We start from the raw sequence: 16,517 nt of genomic DNA, 5'->3' as shown, positions 1-16,517 counted from the left end.
GCTTCCAGGAGGAGGCGAGGGGGCAGGTGTGGTCTGCAGGCCACACAGAGGCAGCCCCCTCAAGGAGCCGTCTAAGGGACGCTTGCTGCTGCATTCCTGCATCTGGGGTGGGGCCTCCTCGGCACCCCAGCCTCCCCAGCTGTGGTCTGGGCCCCCTTCCCGGGGCAGAGGGGTTTTCTCTTCCTCCCCCAGTGGCACCAGGACCTCATCAGGCCCTCGGTGCTGGGGCTTGGCGCCCTCCCCCTGCCAGCCCCCTTTTCCCTGTGGGCAGCTGCGATGCCCCTGCAGACCCCGTCTCCCAACCTCTGCAGCCTCCAGGGGTTCTGCATATCCCACTGGCCCACATTCAGGACTGGGCCTGAATTTTGTCTGAGTCCTTCTCGTTCCCACGGTGTCCTGTTCCTCCCCGAAAGCGCCTGTATTTCCCTGGATTTCGGGTTACCGTTGCCCCGGGACTTGGCTCTCCGATGGGCTCAGGAAAACGGGGAAGTTCACGGGTTGTGCGGTGCTTTGTGCGAGGTGGGCAGCCGCTCTTCCCAGCTCGTCTGTTCCTAGTGGAAGTTGAAAGCGACAGCCCCTAGAGTGGCTTTGAATTATACTACTTTAAAATTAAAAGTCAATACCACCGGCCAGTGGCACCTCCCGAGTGGGGTCCAGGGCACGTAATTCCAGGTCAGCAGTGGGCTCACTGCCGGACGCCGTGTCCTCGGGGGCTTCAAGGAGACCAGGGGCTGTGACCAGCTTTCTGACTTGGGGTCAGGCCTTCAGGCCTCTCAGGCCCTCCTTGTGTCCCTCTGGGGGAGGGTCTCTGTCCTACAGGGGACCTGCTGTGGGGACAGTGGGGAGGGCCCTGCCCCTTGCCGAAGGAAGCCCTGCAGTGGGGACATCCGCAGACCCTGCCCGAGCCCCCACTAGAGCTGACACACGGACTCGTTAGCAGCATTTACCTCTGAGACGCGGTTACAGGAGTTTTGTTTTACTTTCCAGGTTTCCAAAGTCTTACTGAAATGCATCCAGTTTTTAGGTAGGAAAACCTCAAATGTGTAAAACAGCAAAGACAATCATTTCAGCACTGCTGTGGTCTTGGCGTGGAGTCCAGGGCCTCATCCTGGAACCCAGGCCGGTGCTGCCAGGCCGCTGCTGCAGGTGGCTCAGGTGACTGCTGAAGCATCGCTGGCTTCCAAATAAGTGCAGGACATGCAAACGCACACAGTCTAAAACGTGTGGTCGGCATGCAGCAGCCTGTGGGGCCCAGGGAGCCGGCTTTGGAAAACGTTGAAGGAGCAGCGGGAATTCCATCTCTTCAGGAGCCAACACCTCTGAAATCGGAGAAGTAGAGATTGCAGCGCCCAGGTTGGGGTACTGAGGGCTGTGCTCATGAAGCGGGCAGGGGGATGACAGGAGGTCTCTGGGACCCCGGGAAGTGCTGGGGACTCACAGCCCAGCCTGTGGAAACTGTCAGACCCTGGCTCCTGACGCCAGGCCTCCCCATGCTGGGGTCTCCATCTCCTATACTGAGGGCCCCATTCCTATTCTGGGGTCCCCATCACTGTGCCTCGGTCTCCATCTCCTTACTGGGGTCTCCATCTCCATACTGGGGTCTCCATCCCCATGCTGGGATCTCCATCTCCATACTGGGGTCTCCATCTCCTATACTGGGTCTCTATCTCCATACTGGGGTCTCTATCTCCCATACTGGGGTCTCCATCTCCCATACTGGGGTCTCCGTCTCCCATATTGGGGTCTCCATCTCCCATGCTGGGGTCTCCATCTCCATACGGGGTCTCCATTTCCATGCTGGGGTCTCCATCCTTGTACCTGGGGTTCCCCATGCCCTGGGCTTTCACAGTGACCTGTTGGACAGCTTAGGCCAGCTCTGGAGCTGCCCAGGTGGGGTTTCTGTTCACCTTCCTCCCCCAGAAGCATCCAGCTGCATGTGGGACGTTAGTAGGGACTGGTCTCTTCCTCTCTGGTCACTTCCTCAGGTCCAGCTGTGCCCAGCCACGCCAGGGTTGGTGGTCTTGGAAAGGCTTCAGTTTTGCTGTTTCCAGGAGTTCAGGCATCTGTCCAGGTGTCCACCTGAACCCATGGTTCTTCTTGACCAGGAGCAGAGTGCTTTTCCCAGATTATGGCCGATCCCACCCCCTCCCCTGAGGCAGGGGGATGCCTGTCAGGTCTGCTGAGCCTTCGAGCTGCAGGTGGGCAGCCCTGCCGGTCACAGTGGGGTGAGCTCCTGAACTTGGTTTCTCCATCACACCTTTCTCCCAAGGATTCCAAAGTTTGTAATCCCCCTCAAGCTGTACATTTTAGGGGAAATTCTAAATATTTTCCTGAATTCATTTCCTCTGCATAGTTAGAAAAAAGTCAAGCTATAAAAATTGGATCTTAATCTGTGCTTCCTGACTCAGAAACGGATAAACTAATTTCATTAAAGCTTCCATAAAAAGTCACCTTCAGGAAGGACATGAACTGGAAAGTTCCAACCTCCAAGGGCAATAATGGCCTGAAAATTTGCTTGTAATGTTTGTGTTGGTGTTGACTTTCATGAATTTTTAAAAGGCAGTGGGCTTATTTAATTAATTTATTTGGTTTTTGCATGGACTGAGGGCTGGCGCTTCTAAGTTACAAACGGTCTGCTTGTGCCAAAGAGAGGGATTTTCCATTCTTGCAAATTTCACTGTTGGAAAGAGGGGAAATTGGGGGTCGATAAAAGAAAAGGGAGGGAGGGTGGGTGAGTGGAGAACACGAAGGACACTGAGGGGGACCAGACATGGGTTCCTTCCAGGACATGTGGCCCAGGATGTGAGGTCCCAACAGCGGTCTGCACCGTGGCGTCGGCCCAGCTGGGAGACTCGCTGGGTCTGGGGTTCAAGCGCCCAGAGTGGGGACCAGCTTGGAGATGACCAAGGGCCTGCGGTTCACCCAGGCCTGACGCGTGGCCTGCAGGCAGGATTGTCGGGGGCATCAACAGAGGGAGGGGACAGTCTCAGCAGGCAAGAAGGGAAGGGAGAGCACGATTCCAGCTTCCCGTGAAAATCTGGAGATTTCCACGCTGAAAGGCTGCTGCCCCCCTTCACTGTGCACCCTGGCCTGGATCTGGGCCTCTGTCCACTTGCACCCTCTGTGATGGGGTCGATCCTGGCCCCTGGCTCACCTGGGCTGGGCGGGTCTGCTTTACCCCCACCCAGTGGGGAGGTCCAGAAGCCCTCACGTCATGAGATGTGTCCGGGACCCCACACAGGATGCAGTGCTCCTTAGCAGGTCAGAGGTGAAATGCTCCTTGAGACTTAGCAATCCTGTAACCCCGGAGTGAAGTGTATGCAATTATTAAGCTAAATTGTACCGGTTTTCAGCTTTCACTGAAGAGTTATCCTCCCCTGGTGAGCCCTGTCATGGACAGAATGTCTGCGTCCCCCACAAAGGCGTATGTTGAGCCCTACCCCCAGTGTGGCTGTGTTGGAGATGGGGCCTCAGAGGAGGTAATTAGGGTAGGAAGTGGTCACGAGGTGGGGCCCTGATCCCGGAGGGTTAGCGTCCGCATAAGAGGAGGCACCAGAGGGCCCTCTCCTCTCCTGTCCCCTGCGGCCAAGGCCTCAGGGGACAGAGTGAGGAGGTGGCCAACTGTAAGCAGAAGAGCCCTCGCTGGAAGCTGAGCTTGGGCTCCTGGCCTCAGAGCTGTGAGGAAGTAAGGCTCTGCTGAGTGTGGGGTTTTGTCAAAGCGGCCGAGGCCCCTGTGATGATGTGATGGGGAGGGAGGTTTGGGACCGGACTTTTCTCTCTTCACGTGGAGTGTTTGGTGGATTCCTTCCCGCCGGGGATTGGATTGGGGTCGTTGCTGCGTTTACTTTCCAGCCCTTCAGCTGCCAGAGCCCCCTTCCCTCTATCACTAGCACTTTCTGGAAGACAGCCTCCCCGGGGCATTTCCAGCAAAGATACACTTGTCTTGGGCTGTGTCCGGGCCTTTAGCGGAGGGAGCCGGCCCTGCTGTGTGCACACCTGCCTCTTACCCCAGACCCCAGGCAGGCCCCTGCACAGCCATCCTGCATAAAGATCACCCTGGATCGTTTTGTGCTGCTTTTATTTCCCCCATCATCTCTTAATTGCCTCTGAAAGGTGAGTCTGGCCCAGGGGAGGGGCAGGCTCTTGGTTCATTCACTCATTCGTTCACTTTCTCCTGGTACCTGCATCCTCCTCAGGACATGTGCCCCCCCCGCCCCAGGACACAGAAAACAACTTTGATTTTTCTCTCGCTGCCCCTGGATGGACTGGGGGTGGCCCCAGACTTTCCGGGTCCCTTCTGGGTCATTTAGTGCCTTTCAGTCAAAACAGTTAAATCTCTAAAAGTATTTCAAGTGCGAGCCTTCTCCCCGCCTGCACAGAGGCTGCAGCAGGCGGGGGTGGGGGGCGCCTGGCGGTGAGCTCGGCTGCGCCTCCCTGAGGTCCTGCCTCACTGGGAGCCATGGTTCCCAGCCCTTCCAGGTTGGAGTAGCAGCAGGTAGAAGAGGTGAAGATTGGGAGAGCTCCTGCCTGACTGGCACTGCCCTGAGCTGGCACACAAGGCTGGGTGGTCTTGGTGTTTTCCTGGCTTCTGAGGACCATGTACCTGAGGGTCTGTTTGCCTCGGTGGCCAACATGGGCGACCCATCCTCTCCAGCTGGTTCTTTGTGTTTCCTTCCTTAGCCTGGGTGTCAGATGGTCTGAAGTCTCTTCTCATGTCTCCAGGCACCCTCCTGGGAGGAGCTGAGACACCCTAGGCCAGTGCTTGGATGTTGTGGCCCCACCTGCTCCCCAGGAAACATACATCTTTGACCTGCTGGTGGGCACGTGGTACTTCTCACTTTCAGTCCAACCTCCTTTGGATTTCTTGAGTGTAGACAGACCCCAGCCCCGCTAGACCCTGGAGGCACGTGGCAGGCCCTCACAGGGCCATCATGAAGCCCCTCTCACTGGGCATCAGGTGAGGACAGAGCCCCCACCCATCTCCTGGTGCAGGTGGGGGTGTGGGATGAACAGCACAGCCCTCCAAGGAGGCCCTTCTCCCAGCTTCAAACATCTCTCACCTCTGACATCTTTGCAGCCTTGCCGAGGCCACCTGGGATCTCACTTTGGGACCCAGGTATAGTTGGCACATGTGTAGTTGTGGGGCCTTGGCCCAAATTCAGACTGAAAAGTTTCACTTTAAAAACCAGTTTTAATGCAAGTAAACAGAACAGCTGCCATGGTCCCCGCCTCCTAGAATTTAGAGTCGAGTGGAGAAGATCTGCCACCAGACATACAGCCTCTTCCATTTTCAGCAGATACAGCGGCAAGTAACTAATCAGCTGTCCTGTAGATAACATCCAAAATTTAAGATAAAATATCTGAAACCTTTAAAAATATATTGATCAGCCGGCAGGAAATTAAGGAATACTCAGAGATCAAAAACTAAGTGCAGCTGAGAACCCAAAGAGAACATATTAAAAAAAAATTTAAAGGATGCACTTCATGCAGAAGGAAAGGAAGGTTTGGGCTTCGAGAAGGAATGGATAAGAAGGTGGTGACTATATGTATCAATCAAAGCAAACACTGATGTAATAAAATAGTAGTAATGGTGTATTGTAAGAACAAAAATAGAGAGAAATAAATCCCTAGCCGTGATAGCATATAAATTTGGAGCGGGAGATTTGAGTTAAAGATTTCAACAGTTCTAGTATTAATTAACTTTGGAGGTTGATTAACTAATTCATAATAAAATTTCCAGGATAACCATCAAGATGACAGAAAGGTATAATTTTCAAACTAATGGAGAGAGGAAAGTGGAATGAGAAAATATAAACAGTCAAAAGAAAAAAGACAAGAAGGGAGAAAAAAGAAATGTGAAAGAATGGAACAAATAGAAAGCATAAAATTCCAAATGTGTCACTAGTTACAATAAATGTAAATGGACTAAACATGCCAACTAACAGATAAGGATTATTAAAGTGATTTACTATATCTGTTTACAAAAGGCACAGAAAGGATGAAAGTAAAAGGATGGAAAAAGATATACTGGAAACTGAAATGAACTGAAATAAATCTGATGAAGTTATATTAATATCAAAAAATTGATTTGGGGATGAAAAACACTACTGGAGATCATGAGAGAGTATCATTTAATAATCATTTAGTAATGATTAAACATTTTATTTCATCAAGCAAATAAAATTATTTTAAATTTGTGTGCCTTTAATAACATAATCTCAAAAATATAAAACAGATATTGATAGAACTACAAGGAAAAATACATGAATTCATCATCAGAGAGAAAGATTTTAGATAGTTCTCTCAGTACTTAACAGAGCAAATAAACAAAAATCAGTAATGATTATAGAAGATTTGAACAATGCAAAAAAGGGTTAATCTCATGGACATTACATAACACTATACTCTGAAACTCAGAACTCACATTTTTTCAAACCTACATGGAACTTGTAAATATACTGAAAACATATTGGTCAATAAAGCAAGTCACAATAAATTTCATAAGACAAAAACCATGAAGAATGCATGGTGAGCCCTTAAGGCAGTTAAGCTGGAAATCCATAAAAAAGATGACTTGAAAACCCTGATATATTTGGAAATAAACATATTTATAAATAAAATAGATCAAAGAAGAAAGCATGATGGAACTGAGAAAATATTTATAAATCAAAATGCGTGGGATGCAGCTAATGTAATTCTTAGAAATAAATAAATTTGAGTGTTTATATGTAAAAGAAGGAGGGCTGCAATTAATGAGCTAAGCATTCAGTTTTGTAGTTTTGATAAAGAAGAGTAAAACAAAAGGAGAGTCAAAGAAAGGAAATAATAAAGGGGAAGATATCAGTGAAATAGAAAGGAAACATACAATAGAGTTCCTTTAAAATGAAAAAAACCACAAAGATCTGGTGAGACTGATCAGGAAAAATAGCAAACAGTATTAGGAATGTAAAAGGAACACAATTATAGATGCTGCACATATTTAAAAGATGGGTTAAGGTTATCATGAACAAATTTATGCCAATAAATTTGAAAACATAATAAATGCCTAGAAATATAGCTTATTAAAATTGACTCAAGAAGAAATAGAAAACCCGAATAGTCACATGACCATTTGAATCAGTGGTTAAAATCTTCCCACAGAGAAAATCTAGGCCCAGATAGAATTAAAGCAATTTCTATCAAATATTAAAGGAAAAATAAGTCCACTCTGTACTGAATCCTGTGGTGTAGAATTGGAACTGGAGGTATCGTGTGAACTCACATTATGCACACACACATATAAGTGTGTGTGTGTGTGTGTGTGTGTGTGTGTGTGTTCTAGCTCTGTCTGCTGAAAGGGCCACACCAGTAGCAGGGAGCACAGCTTACATTCAGATCTCGGTTTCCAGACATGGTTCACCATTAAAAGGAGGCTTTCTGGCCTCCGTCTAGAGTTGGAGCAGAGAAAGGACAAGATGAGCTTAGAATGTCCGTGCTGGACAGCAGGCCGTGCTCAGAGCGTGAGGAGACCTGCCCTGGGACACAAGCCACCCTGAAGGGGCTCCCTGGCCAGGTCTGGGACAGTTTCAGCGTTAAGATGAATAAGGAAGGTGATGGATTATAATCCAGCGAATAAAATGGGATTCCATAAATCCACACTGATATAAATAAGTGAATGAATAAATAAATACCAAGAGAAAGTTCTTCCTAACAATACATCCATTCTAGATGGATGACTGTAGAGAAGAGGTGAATTATAAAATCCCCAGTTGGTAACCATTGCAGGAATAATTCAGGCCAGAAACGTCAATGGACGCTAAGATTAGTGGGTGAGCAGGTGGGGAGCAGCCTGTGCAGACAAGTGTCTCAAGGGCGGGGAGGGGCTCCCGGGGGCTGCTGACCCAGCTCCCCTGCGGCCCCCTCACAGCCCGGCCCGCTGGTCTCTCTCCTCTAGGCCTTGCTCAGAGTCACCCCCTCTGGAGGCGTCCTCCAGCCACACTGGGACCCTCAGTGCTCGCCTGTGTCCCCAGGCGGGGGCTGGAGAAATGAATGACTGTGGGCAGGCGAGTGACCCGCCACAGGGAAGTCCACAAGCGGATGCGGTATAATCCTGGGCTGGACTCTTCTGTTTTCTAAATACGGCTCTGTGTGAAATGAGCACGTGTATTCACACTCCTGATGTTTCTTCTCGCCCGGGTGAACTTGGGGCTTTGACGGGCAGTTTGAATCCCTCCTCTCCCGCAGCCTAACCGTGGGGTTAGGAAGGACGGGCACCCCTGCCCGTAGCGCCTGCTGGTGCCCCCTCCCCAGCTCGCCTCCCTCCATGGTTAGATAAGAGCTCCTCTGGCGCCTGCTGTTTTATTCCCACGTGCTTCCTGTCACCTTCCCCGTGCTGGGTGGGCGGACAGCTGGACACGAGGGCACAGAACTCGGCAAGCAAGGCCATTCTTGGGAGCCCAGGTGCAGAAGACAGCCTGTCCAGAAGGAGACTGAGAGCCAGCAGTGTCCTCTGCTGCAGCGCTTTCTTCCAGCCTGTGTGATGCATGCGCATCTTCCAAAGGCAAAACAAGGACTTTATCGTTTAGTTCTTGAAAAGCGAAGGGAGGAGAGTTTGAATGTCTGAAGACTGAAGTGGTCCATTAGTTTGAGGCCAGGATTGCAGCGGGGTCTGAAGGCACAGTGGGGTGGGGAGCTCCACGCCCTTCATCTGGCCCCGTCCCGGACATCAGGCCTGGTCACTGGTCTCCCCCGGCAGGTGCACTGCACTGCACGGGAGCCCCACGCGCGCCCGCTCGTCACAGAGAAGAGCGGGTGTCGGGAGAGGTGAGCTGGGGCTCTTCGGGGTTCCTTCAACCCCTGGACTCACGTGGCCTCTGGGCCCCAAGAGTTGTCGCCAGGCTCACCCAGAGTGGGGCCTGGCGGTGGGGGCGGTGGTGAGTGGAGCCGGTTAGCAGCCCGGCCTGTGAAGGCGGCTGGTCCCCCACGTCCTGGACCTCTGTCTCACAGGAGGGCATGCCGGCCCTGCAGGAGGTGACAGGGGAGTCCGCCAGAAGGTCCTGCTCACCCAGCCCCCGTGCCTGGCCTCAGCCGCATGAAGGGGATGGTCACCAGGGAATTGCCTCGCCGGTTACCCGGCTCGGCTGCTGTGACAAATACACAGAACTTTACCTCTCACAGTCCTGGAGGCTGGAGGTCCGAGGTCAGGTGCCCCATGGTCGGGCTCTGGTGAAGACTGCTTCTGGGCTGTCCCCACATGGCGGAAGGGGTGAGGGAGCTCCCTGGGGTCTCCTATGAGGACACTAATCCCATTCGTGGGGCTCCACCCTTGTGACCCAAAGGCCCCTCTGAACACCACCACCCTGGGGGGCCAGGAATCTGGGGACACAGGCATCCATCCACAGGCCTCGTGGAGGTTGGCGCTGAGTTGGCAGCAACAAGATGTGGACGCAGAACATCAGGACGTTTACGGGGCACCTGCTGCCCGCCCCCTCGGAGCTCCCCAGGTGTGTGTCCTTGCTGGATCCTCACGACAGCCCACGCCCGTCTTATGGCAGCGCTGAGGCTCCCAGGACCCCTGCTCTGAGCTCAAGCTCCTCTGCTAAGCAGGCCTTTGAGGCGGTCTGGGCTGGAAGTGGGCAGAAGTGGGAGGCATGCCTGCTCCTTGGGGTCCCGGGAGCTCCGAGCTCACTGTTTCCCTCCACCCTGCCCTTTGGGCACAGCATGGGGGAGAGCAGGGCAGAGCCGTGGTCATGCCAGCTGCCTCCAGAGGGACACGCAGACAAGCGTGGATGTCAGCCCTGAACTCGAGGGCCTGGGCCCAGCGCGCTGCTGGACCAGGGCTGGAGGGGAAACGACCCAGGTGCCAAGGCCGTGTGTGCTGTGCAGAGCACAGTGCAGAGCCTAGGGCGCTCCCTCGATGCTGAGATGATGCCAGGTTTTACCAGGCGTGTGTTCGTTCAAAGCAGGGGCTGGGCTGTGGACGTGGACCTATCCACCCCAGGAGCTCCAGCTGGTCAGAATCGGGGGTTCAGCCCAGCTTCCCGTGGTGTCCCCAGCTCTCTCAATCACCCCGGGTGGCAGAAGTCCTGTACCCCAATCCCCGGACAGCCCTACAAGTCCCAGATTCAGCGTGCCCCACGATCTGGGCTCACCTGTCCTGTCCCCTGAGGAGCTGGCTGGGAGCAAAGTGGCTTCTGGGTCACACACCATCTAGGGGCAGAGATGGGGCGTCTTCTGGTTCCTCCTCCACCGGCAGCACTTGGCACCCCTCAGGGGCCAGACCCAGGCACAGGACCCCTGAGAAGCTGCTGGTGGGGGCGGGGTGTCCATGGCCCAGGGCTCGGCCCAGGGTGGTAACTGCCCTGAGTCTCCTCTGTGGGAAGGACGTGGAAGGAAGCGGGGTACCGGGTGGGGCTGGCGGGGTGCAGTCAGCCCCAGTCCGAGCCGCAAAGGGCAGTGGCCTTTCCATTCTCACCCTCCCCCTACGGCTGTGTGTGCAGCATGTTCACAGGGATGCCCACTGTTTCCACCACGATTCCTCACGTTCTCTCTGTTCCAAACGAGCCTTTTCAGGTATGCAAGAAATCAAGGAAGTGAGAGGAAGGCTGGTTCCGGTTGATTCTACAGCCAGTTGGTGGACAGCCTGGACCGGGCAGTGAGAACCTCAAGTGCGGCTGAGCCCGGGCCTGAGTGGGGGAGGGAGCCAGGGCTCCAGGCGGAGCACCGGGTCCAGGCCGGTCTCAGGGTCCAGGCTGGGCTGCGCGAGCCCCTGGGAGCCCGTTCATCTCCGGGAGGGGCGGTCCTGGCTGGGCCTCCTCTTCTGCCTCGAGACCCTGAGCTCTGTCTACAGACCAGAGGCGGCCCGGGCTCTGTCCTGCGGGAGGACGGCTTCCGTGGGACCAGGGCTCTTGGCCGCTCCCACCTGCCACTGCCCCTCAGGCTAGGCTGGGCAGGAGGAGGGCCAGCTGCCCGCAGGCTGGGGCTGAAGGGTGCCACCGGGGTCCCGTCTCATGTGGCTTGGCCCCCTTTCTGGGGACAGCGGCTCACCAGGGGCACGAAGCCCTTCGACGTGACAGGCCTCTCCGCCCCTGGCTGGACCGCAGGGGACGCCTCGAGCTCCGGGCCTCGGGCCACTGCTCCCCACACCCCGTCCCCAAACGTCCCTCCTCGCGGGGCCTAGGGGGCCACAGCGACTCCTTCTCTGCACACGTTCACCAACCCCCCGTGGACCCTCGCCCCACACACCTGCTCCCTGCCAGCGTTTCTCCCCGGCCTGTTGCCAGGGGCGACCAGGAGCAGGCGGGGCGGGGCGAGCCGTGGCGGCGGGCTTGCCGCTTGTCACGAAGGAGACCGGGCAGAGAGGGCGCCGGCGATGGCGGGGGGGAGGGTCCGCCTGCAGAGGCCCCTGCCCAGAGTCCTGCCTCCCCTCCAGGGCCCCGCTCAGACCCGCGGGTGAGACGTGTGGTAGCCGGGAGAGGAGAGGAAGCGGCACCCTGGAGAGAGACGCTGGGATGAATACCAGGCCCAGGTGACGGCGGGGCTCTTCCCCCAGCTGCTCCCTCTCCCACCGCCGCGGGCGCTCCCCTCTTGGGGCTGCTCCCCTCTCGGGGCTGCTCCCCCCTCCGGACTGTCCCCCACCCGGAAGAGGGCCCGCAGCCTGGGGGCCTGCCCGCGGCCCCCACCCGCACTGGCGTTTGCTGCCCTTGAGTTAACTTCCGGGCGCTCCTGACCTGGGGGCCGGGGCTGTCGGCTCAGATGAGTTTTCGGGAAGGCGCCCCCCACCCTGGCTGGGCCTCCGGGACAGCCTCGGAATCACATTCGGTTTCTTCTAGTCTCACCACAGGCCTGGGGGTGGGGCGCGCTGGCGGCCCTGCTCGCACGCGAGGCCCTGGCCGGGGTCCAGGCGGCTGTCACTGCGGCGCTGACGCTCCATCGCGTGACAGGAGCCCGAGGAGGCCCCGCCGGGCGTGCCCCGCGGAATGTGGCTGCGGAGGAGGGAAGTGCGGGTGCCCGGCGGGGGCGCACGCGAGGCTGGGGAGCCACGTGGGGGGGAGGGGAGGGCGGTTAGGAGGGGACCCCCGCCCAGCTGCCCCTGCGCGGGCCGCGACCCCTGCACGTCTGGGGGCGACTGAGCGCATCTGTCTGCGCGCCGCGGAGTGGGGCTGGGTCCCGGCGGGGGTCGGCGAACCGCGTCCGCCGCGGTGACGTCACCGCCTGGGGCTCCCCAGCCTCCGGCCGTGGGCGGCAGCACAGCCCGCTCGGCGTCCGCAGGCCCGGCGAGCAGGGAAGCCCCGTCCCAGCGTCCCCTTCCCCTCAGCCCAGCGCGCGCGGGGGCGGGGAGCTGGCTGGAGCCCGGGCGGCCCCTGCAGCGGCGTGTGTGGCGGGCAGGCCCTGGCGGTCTGGGCTGTGGCCGTCCCCCTGGGCGCACCGAGGCGGGGTCCTGCCCCCCAGCCCCGCCGCTGTGACCCCACGTCCGCCCAGGCCCAATGGGCTCTGCCCGCCCAGCTGGGAGACGTGGCCTTGTGCTGTCAGGGGGCTGCGGGGAGGGGTGGGGTGGGAGTGGGACCCGGGCCCCCGCCGGTCGGCGTTTCCCTCCTTTAGCTTTCTCAGCCCCTGAGAGCAGAGCACGGGGCCTGTGGGACCCTCTGTCAGAGGCTCGGAGCATTCTGAGGCCAGAAGGTTCCCTCGCGGACATGGCGCCTCTTGGTGGGCTCCTCCTGGGTCTGACGAATCCGAGCTCTATGAGTTTCACGCATTCACCTCTCAGCTTTCTGAGCAGAGTGGAGCACAAAATGGATTAAACGTTAGTTAACGCCTCTGGCTTCTCTGCTCAGAGCTGTCTCGCTGCCTTGAGAACCAGCGGCCTCGAGGGGAGCTTGGCTGCTGGCGGGTTTCGGTTGGGAAGGGAGGCCTGGGCGGCTGCGGCACACACGGCGGCGTCGGCATCTCTGCCCAGGGACCCAGGTGTGCCTGTCGTGTTTCCCAGAACACACCTGCTTTCCCTCGAGGAAATGGGTTCGTTTCTTGTTCTACCTAGTGCAGGAGAGGAAGGCGATGAAGGGAAGCTTCTGAGAGAGGGAGGGACGGAGAGGCCGGCGGAGACTGAAGGCCATGGCAGGGCCACCAAGGGGCACAGTCCAGGGGCCTCTCTGAGGGCCTCTGCATGGTGCACTTTGCCCCTGTGGATGCCCTGAGCCTGGCGTCAGAGGTGTAAATGAAGGGCCACCTTGGCCACTGCCTGTGTGTGTGTGAGGGGTCTCGGTCCACAGTGGTCCTGGCCCAACCTGGAGAGCACGTCGGGGGCCTGCTGTCCTGGGGCCTGGGACCCTGCATTTCTGACCAGCGCCTGGGGAGCGGATGCGCCCTGGAGGGAAAGTTCAGCACAGCTTGCTGGTTTTGAAAGAGAAATGCTGGAGAGTCCCATGCTGTGGTTATATTTTACCCCAAAACCAGACGAGGCAGGGACCGCCTGCAGGGCCCTTGGTGGCATTGACATTTCCCCTAAATGAGGGAAACGGTAGGCACAGCCATCCCGGCCTCCACAGAGGCATCAGCGCCAGGCCCACTCCTGGCCGGGACCCCCTTTAATGCCTGTGCCCTCAGCAGCTCCCAGCGGCCCCCATAATTCCCAGGTGCCGATGATGCTGAGCGCAGAGTTGGGGGTCCCCCACCAAGCGCCAGGGGCTGGGATGTGTGTGACATCTGTCTGTCTGACCTGCACATCTGTCTGTCTGAGCTTCTCACCCCAAGTGGACGTGAGGCCAGAGGGGGGGTTGGGAGAGGCAGCGTGAGCCTGCAGGGGACGCCCGCCCACCGGGGGCATTGGCTGCTCCACTCTGGGTGAGGGGCAGGGGCTCCAGGAGGGAGGGATGGGTGAGGGGCACGTGGGGGTCCCGGCCGGTGATTGGTTACCCAGGCCAGTGGTGTCCAGTTTGGGGACCTGCCCACGCTTGGGTCTAGAGAGAGGAGCTTTGGGGACCCCCGGGGGGTCCCTGAGGTGGGGAGGGGGGTTAAGGGGTTTGCAGGAGGGGAGGGGGAGTGCAGTTTCTGGGGAGCAGAGTGGGGCGGGGTCCTCAGGTGCGGCCTAGCCGTGAAGTCCCGATCCCCCGAATGTCACCCGACTCCCACCCAGCTGCCCTGCCCGCCGCCCTGGGTGTCTGGGCAGCGAGGAGACCACAGGTCAGCGTGCCTGCGGAGGGTGGGTGGAAGTTGGAGAAACGTCAGGGAACCGTCACTAACTGCGCTCTCCTCCCACAGCCCTGCAGCAGCCGGCGGCCGGTGCCCCCTCACCAGGAGACAGGGATCCGCGTGGAGGGTCTGCTGTGCTGGAGGGAAGGCTGCTGCTGGAGGTGAGCCCTCGCCCGTGTCACGTGTCCCCGTAGGCCTCAGCTGTGACTGCTTACAGCCACTGGGAAGCTAAGCCTCAGGAAGGGTTGTAAGGTGTGGCTCCAGGAGCCCCTGGGGGCAGCACAGGCGGTGACCTCGAGGCCCATGAGCTTCAAATCTGAAAATCGTTTTCCGTTCCGCATTTTCTGGTTTTACTTGTCAACGGGAGAACCTAATGAAAAGTTGAGCGGGCTTTTTACCCCTCAAAGTGAGGACAGAAGACTGTGCGTTGTGCGTCCCAGGTCTAGCGGGCGAGCCAGCTGCCCTGTTGTCGGCACGACACGCTGGACATCACGCCCGAGCTGGGCTTCTCACCTGAGACAGACCCCGCCAGCTGGTTCTGAACTGCTTTTCCTGACCCCGTTGCTCATGGGTCAGTTTCTTAAACAAGAAAAGAGGAGGTGGAGCTTCCAGGGTTGGATCAAATCACAGAGCGAGGGTGCTGAGGCCTCCGCTAGAGAGACTCAGGCCCTGGTCTGCCCCTCCTCCAAGGGGCTGGGGGGATGCAGGCCGTCCCTGCACAGGACAGTGTGGGCGCTGAGGGAGAGGAACCCATGGCAGGCTTCCCCTCAGCCGGCGGCCGAGGTGACCCTGGAGCCGTGCCTCCCTGGCCGTGCCCACCTGTCTCCCTGCCTGTCCACCTCGGGCCCTAGAGCCCCGCTGGGTGGGCAGCTCTGCCCTCACGGGAAGCCAGCAGCGTCCTCCATGCCCTCCGCTCCCCGACGTTCGGTGCGTCTGTTAGGTTGACCCGATGAGGGCAGACATGGCTCAGGATTGGTGCCGCTTACACTGGGAGAAGTTCTGCCGGGCAGGAGCCCATCGGCTTCCTCCAGGCGCTGCCCTGCAGCCCAGGCTGCTCCGTCGGCCAGAGCCCCTCCCGCACCTGTCGCTCTGGACTCGCCGCCCTCGCCAGCACGACGGGAGTGATCACGGCGGTCAGCTCCTGTTCACGTCCCCGGCCCCCCGGGGCCAGCGCCTCTCACAGGGGACACATTGTGCTCCGCCCACGGAGACACACGGCTGAGCACGGCAGCAGCCGCAGCACCCACTTCCCCCGCGGCCCCGACAGCGCCTCCCGCCCAGCAGCCCCCGCCGTGAGGAAGGGAGCCCACGAGACGCCCTTTCTGTCCCACCTCAGCCAAGCCCCTCGGAGGCTGGCAGCCTCTCTCCACGCTACTCTAGCTTTTTACTAGAAGCATCAGACGCTGACCAGGAGGAGAGGATGGACTGACAGGTGGCGGGACTGGTGGCCGGGCGCCGGCTGTGGTCAGCAGTGGCCAGCCGGCTCCTCCAGTTCGGCCCGTGTCTCCTCGGACCCCCTCGCCCCGGTGCCCCTTCTCACCGTGCGGGCACTGCATCCAGCCCTCTGCTCTCCCACCTGCCCGGCCATGGCGCCCCCTCCGGCCCCGCCCCGCGGCCCCCCAAGCTCGCGGCCCCTGCTGAGGGGTCTGGATGTGCTTTGAGGATCTATGCGCTTAGGGACCTTTTGCTTTCTAAAGAGATAAGAGCAGGCGAGGACTGACGTTCTTGCGGGCCGCGCGGTTCACGTTTGAGTCTCCTGGGTGGGGAGCCCGGGGCCTCCCACCCCTGGAGCCCGTGGGAGCGGAGTGTGGGCCTACGAGCAGCGTGCTTTTGGAGATGTCGTGCTTTCGGTAGAGGAAGTGTTCCCATATTCATTATTCATCCGGTTTTTAGGAAGCAAATCTTAAATATTGTTATTTTTCCTTTGCAACTGTTTTTTTTCTGTCAGTGCTAGTAAACATGGAGCTGAAAAATGTCCTGCCAGTTTGAAGTTTATTCTTGGCAAAAGATAGCTGACATTGCTCTTTTTCTTATTCATGTTCAAAATTAAAATGACATCTTAGCCATAAAATCTTTTTAAAACTTTTGTTCTGAGCTATAAATACAGAAGCCAATGCACACAGCCTGATCTCCCGGTTAGTGCTCAGGGCACTGTCCTCACCTCTGTGCCCAGGGCCACACTCTTCCTGCTTCTCCAGCGGGTGCAGAGCTGCGGCACCGCAAGGCTGTCCTGCCTTCAGGGGTGGGGGGGCGGGGGGCGGGCCGGGGGCACCTTGGGCCTTTCTGCTCGTGGGTGTGCCTCGAAGCCTGGACTATTAAGTCTTCCCTGGGGCCTCAGGACGTGGACGGCC

At 57.7% G+C, this 16,517-nt stretch overlaps 1 protein-coding gene across 3 annotated transcripts in view; it reads left to right on the top strand.

The window, feature by feature from the left end:
• The window catches only part of AHRR (aryl hydrocarbon receptor repressor), a 72,886-nt gene that overhangs the window by 17,869 nt on the left and 38,500 nt on the right, over window positions 1–16,517 (top strand). For 2 of the 3 annotated variants that reach the window (XM_082622408.1, XM_082622409.1), the window contains exon 4: window positions 14,236–14,327. The exons of the other annotated variant lie outside the window; for it this stretch is intronic. In XM_082622408.1, coding sequence (XP_082478534.1) covers window positions 14,236–14,327 — 92 coding nt within the window. The remainder of the gene's footprint in view (window positions 1–14,235; window positions 14,328–16,517) is intronic. 3 annotated transcript variants of the gene reach the window in all.

Source organism: Mesoplodon mirus, assembly GCF_964341445.2.
Source record: "Mesoplodon mirus genome assembly, chromosome: 5".
Taxonomy (NCBI): Eukaryota; Metazoa; Chordata; class Mammalia; order Artiodactyla; family Ziphiidae; genus Mesoplodon; species Mesoplodon mirus.
This window is presented reverse-complemented; position numbering and strand designations above follow the sequence as displayed.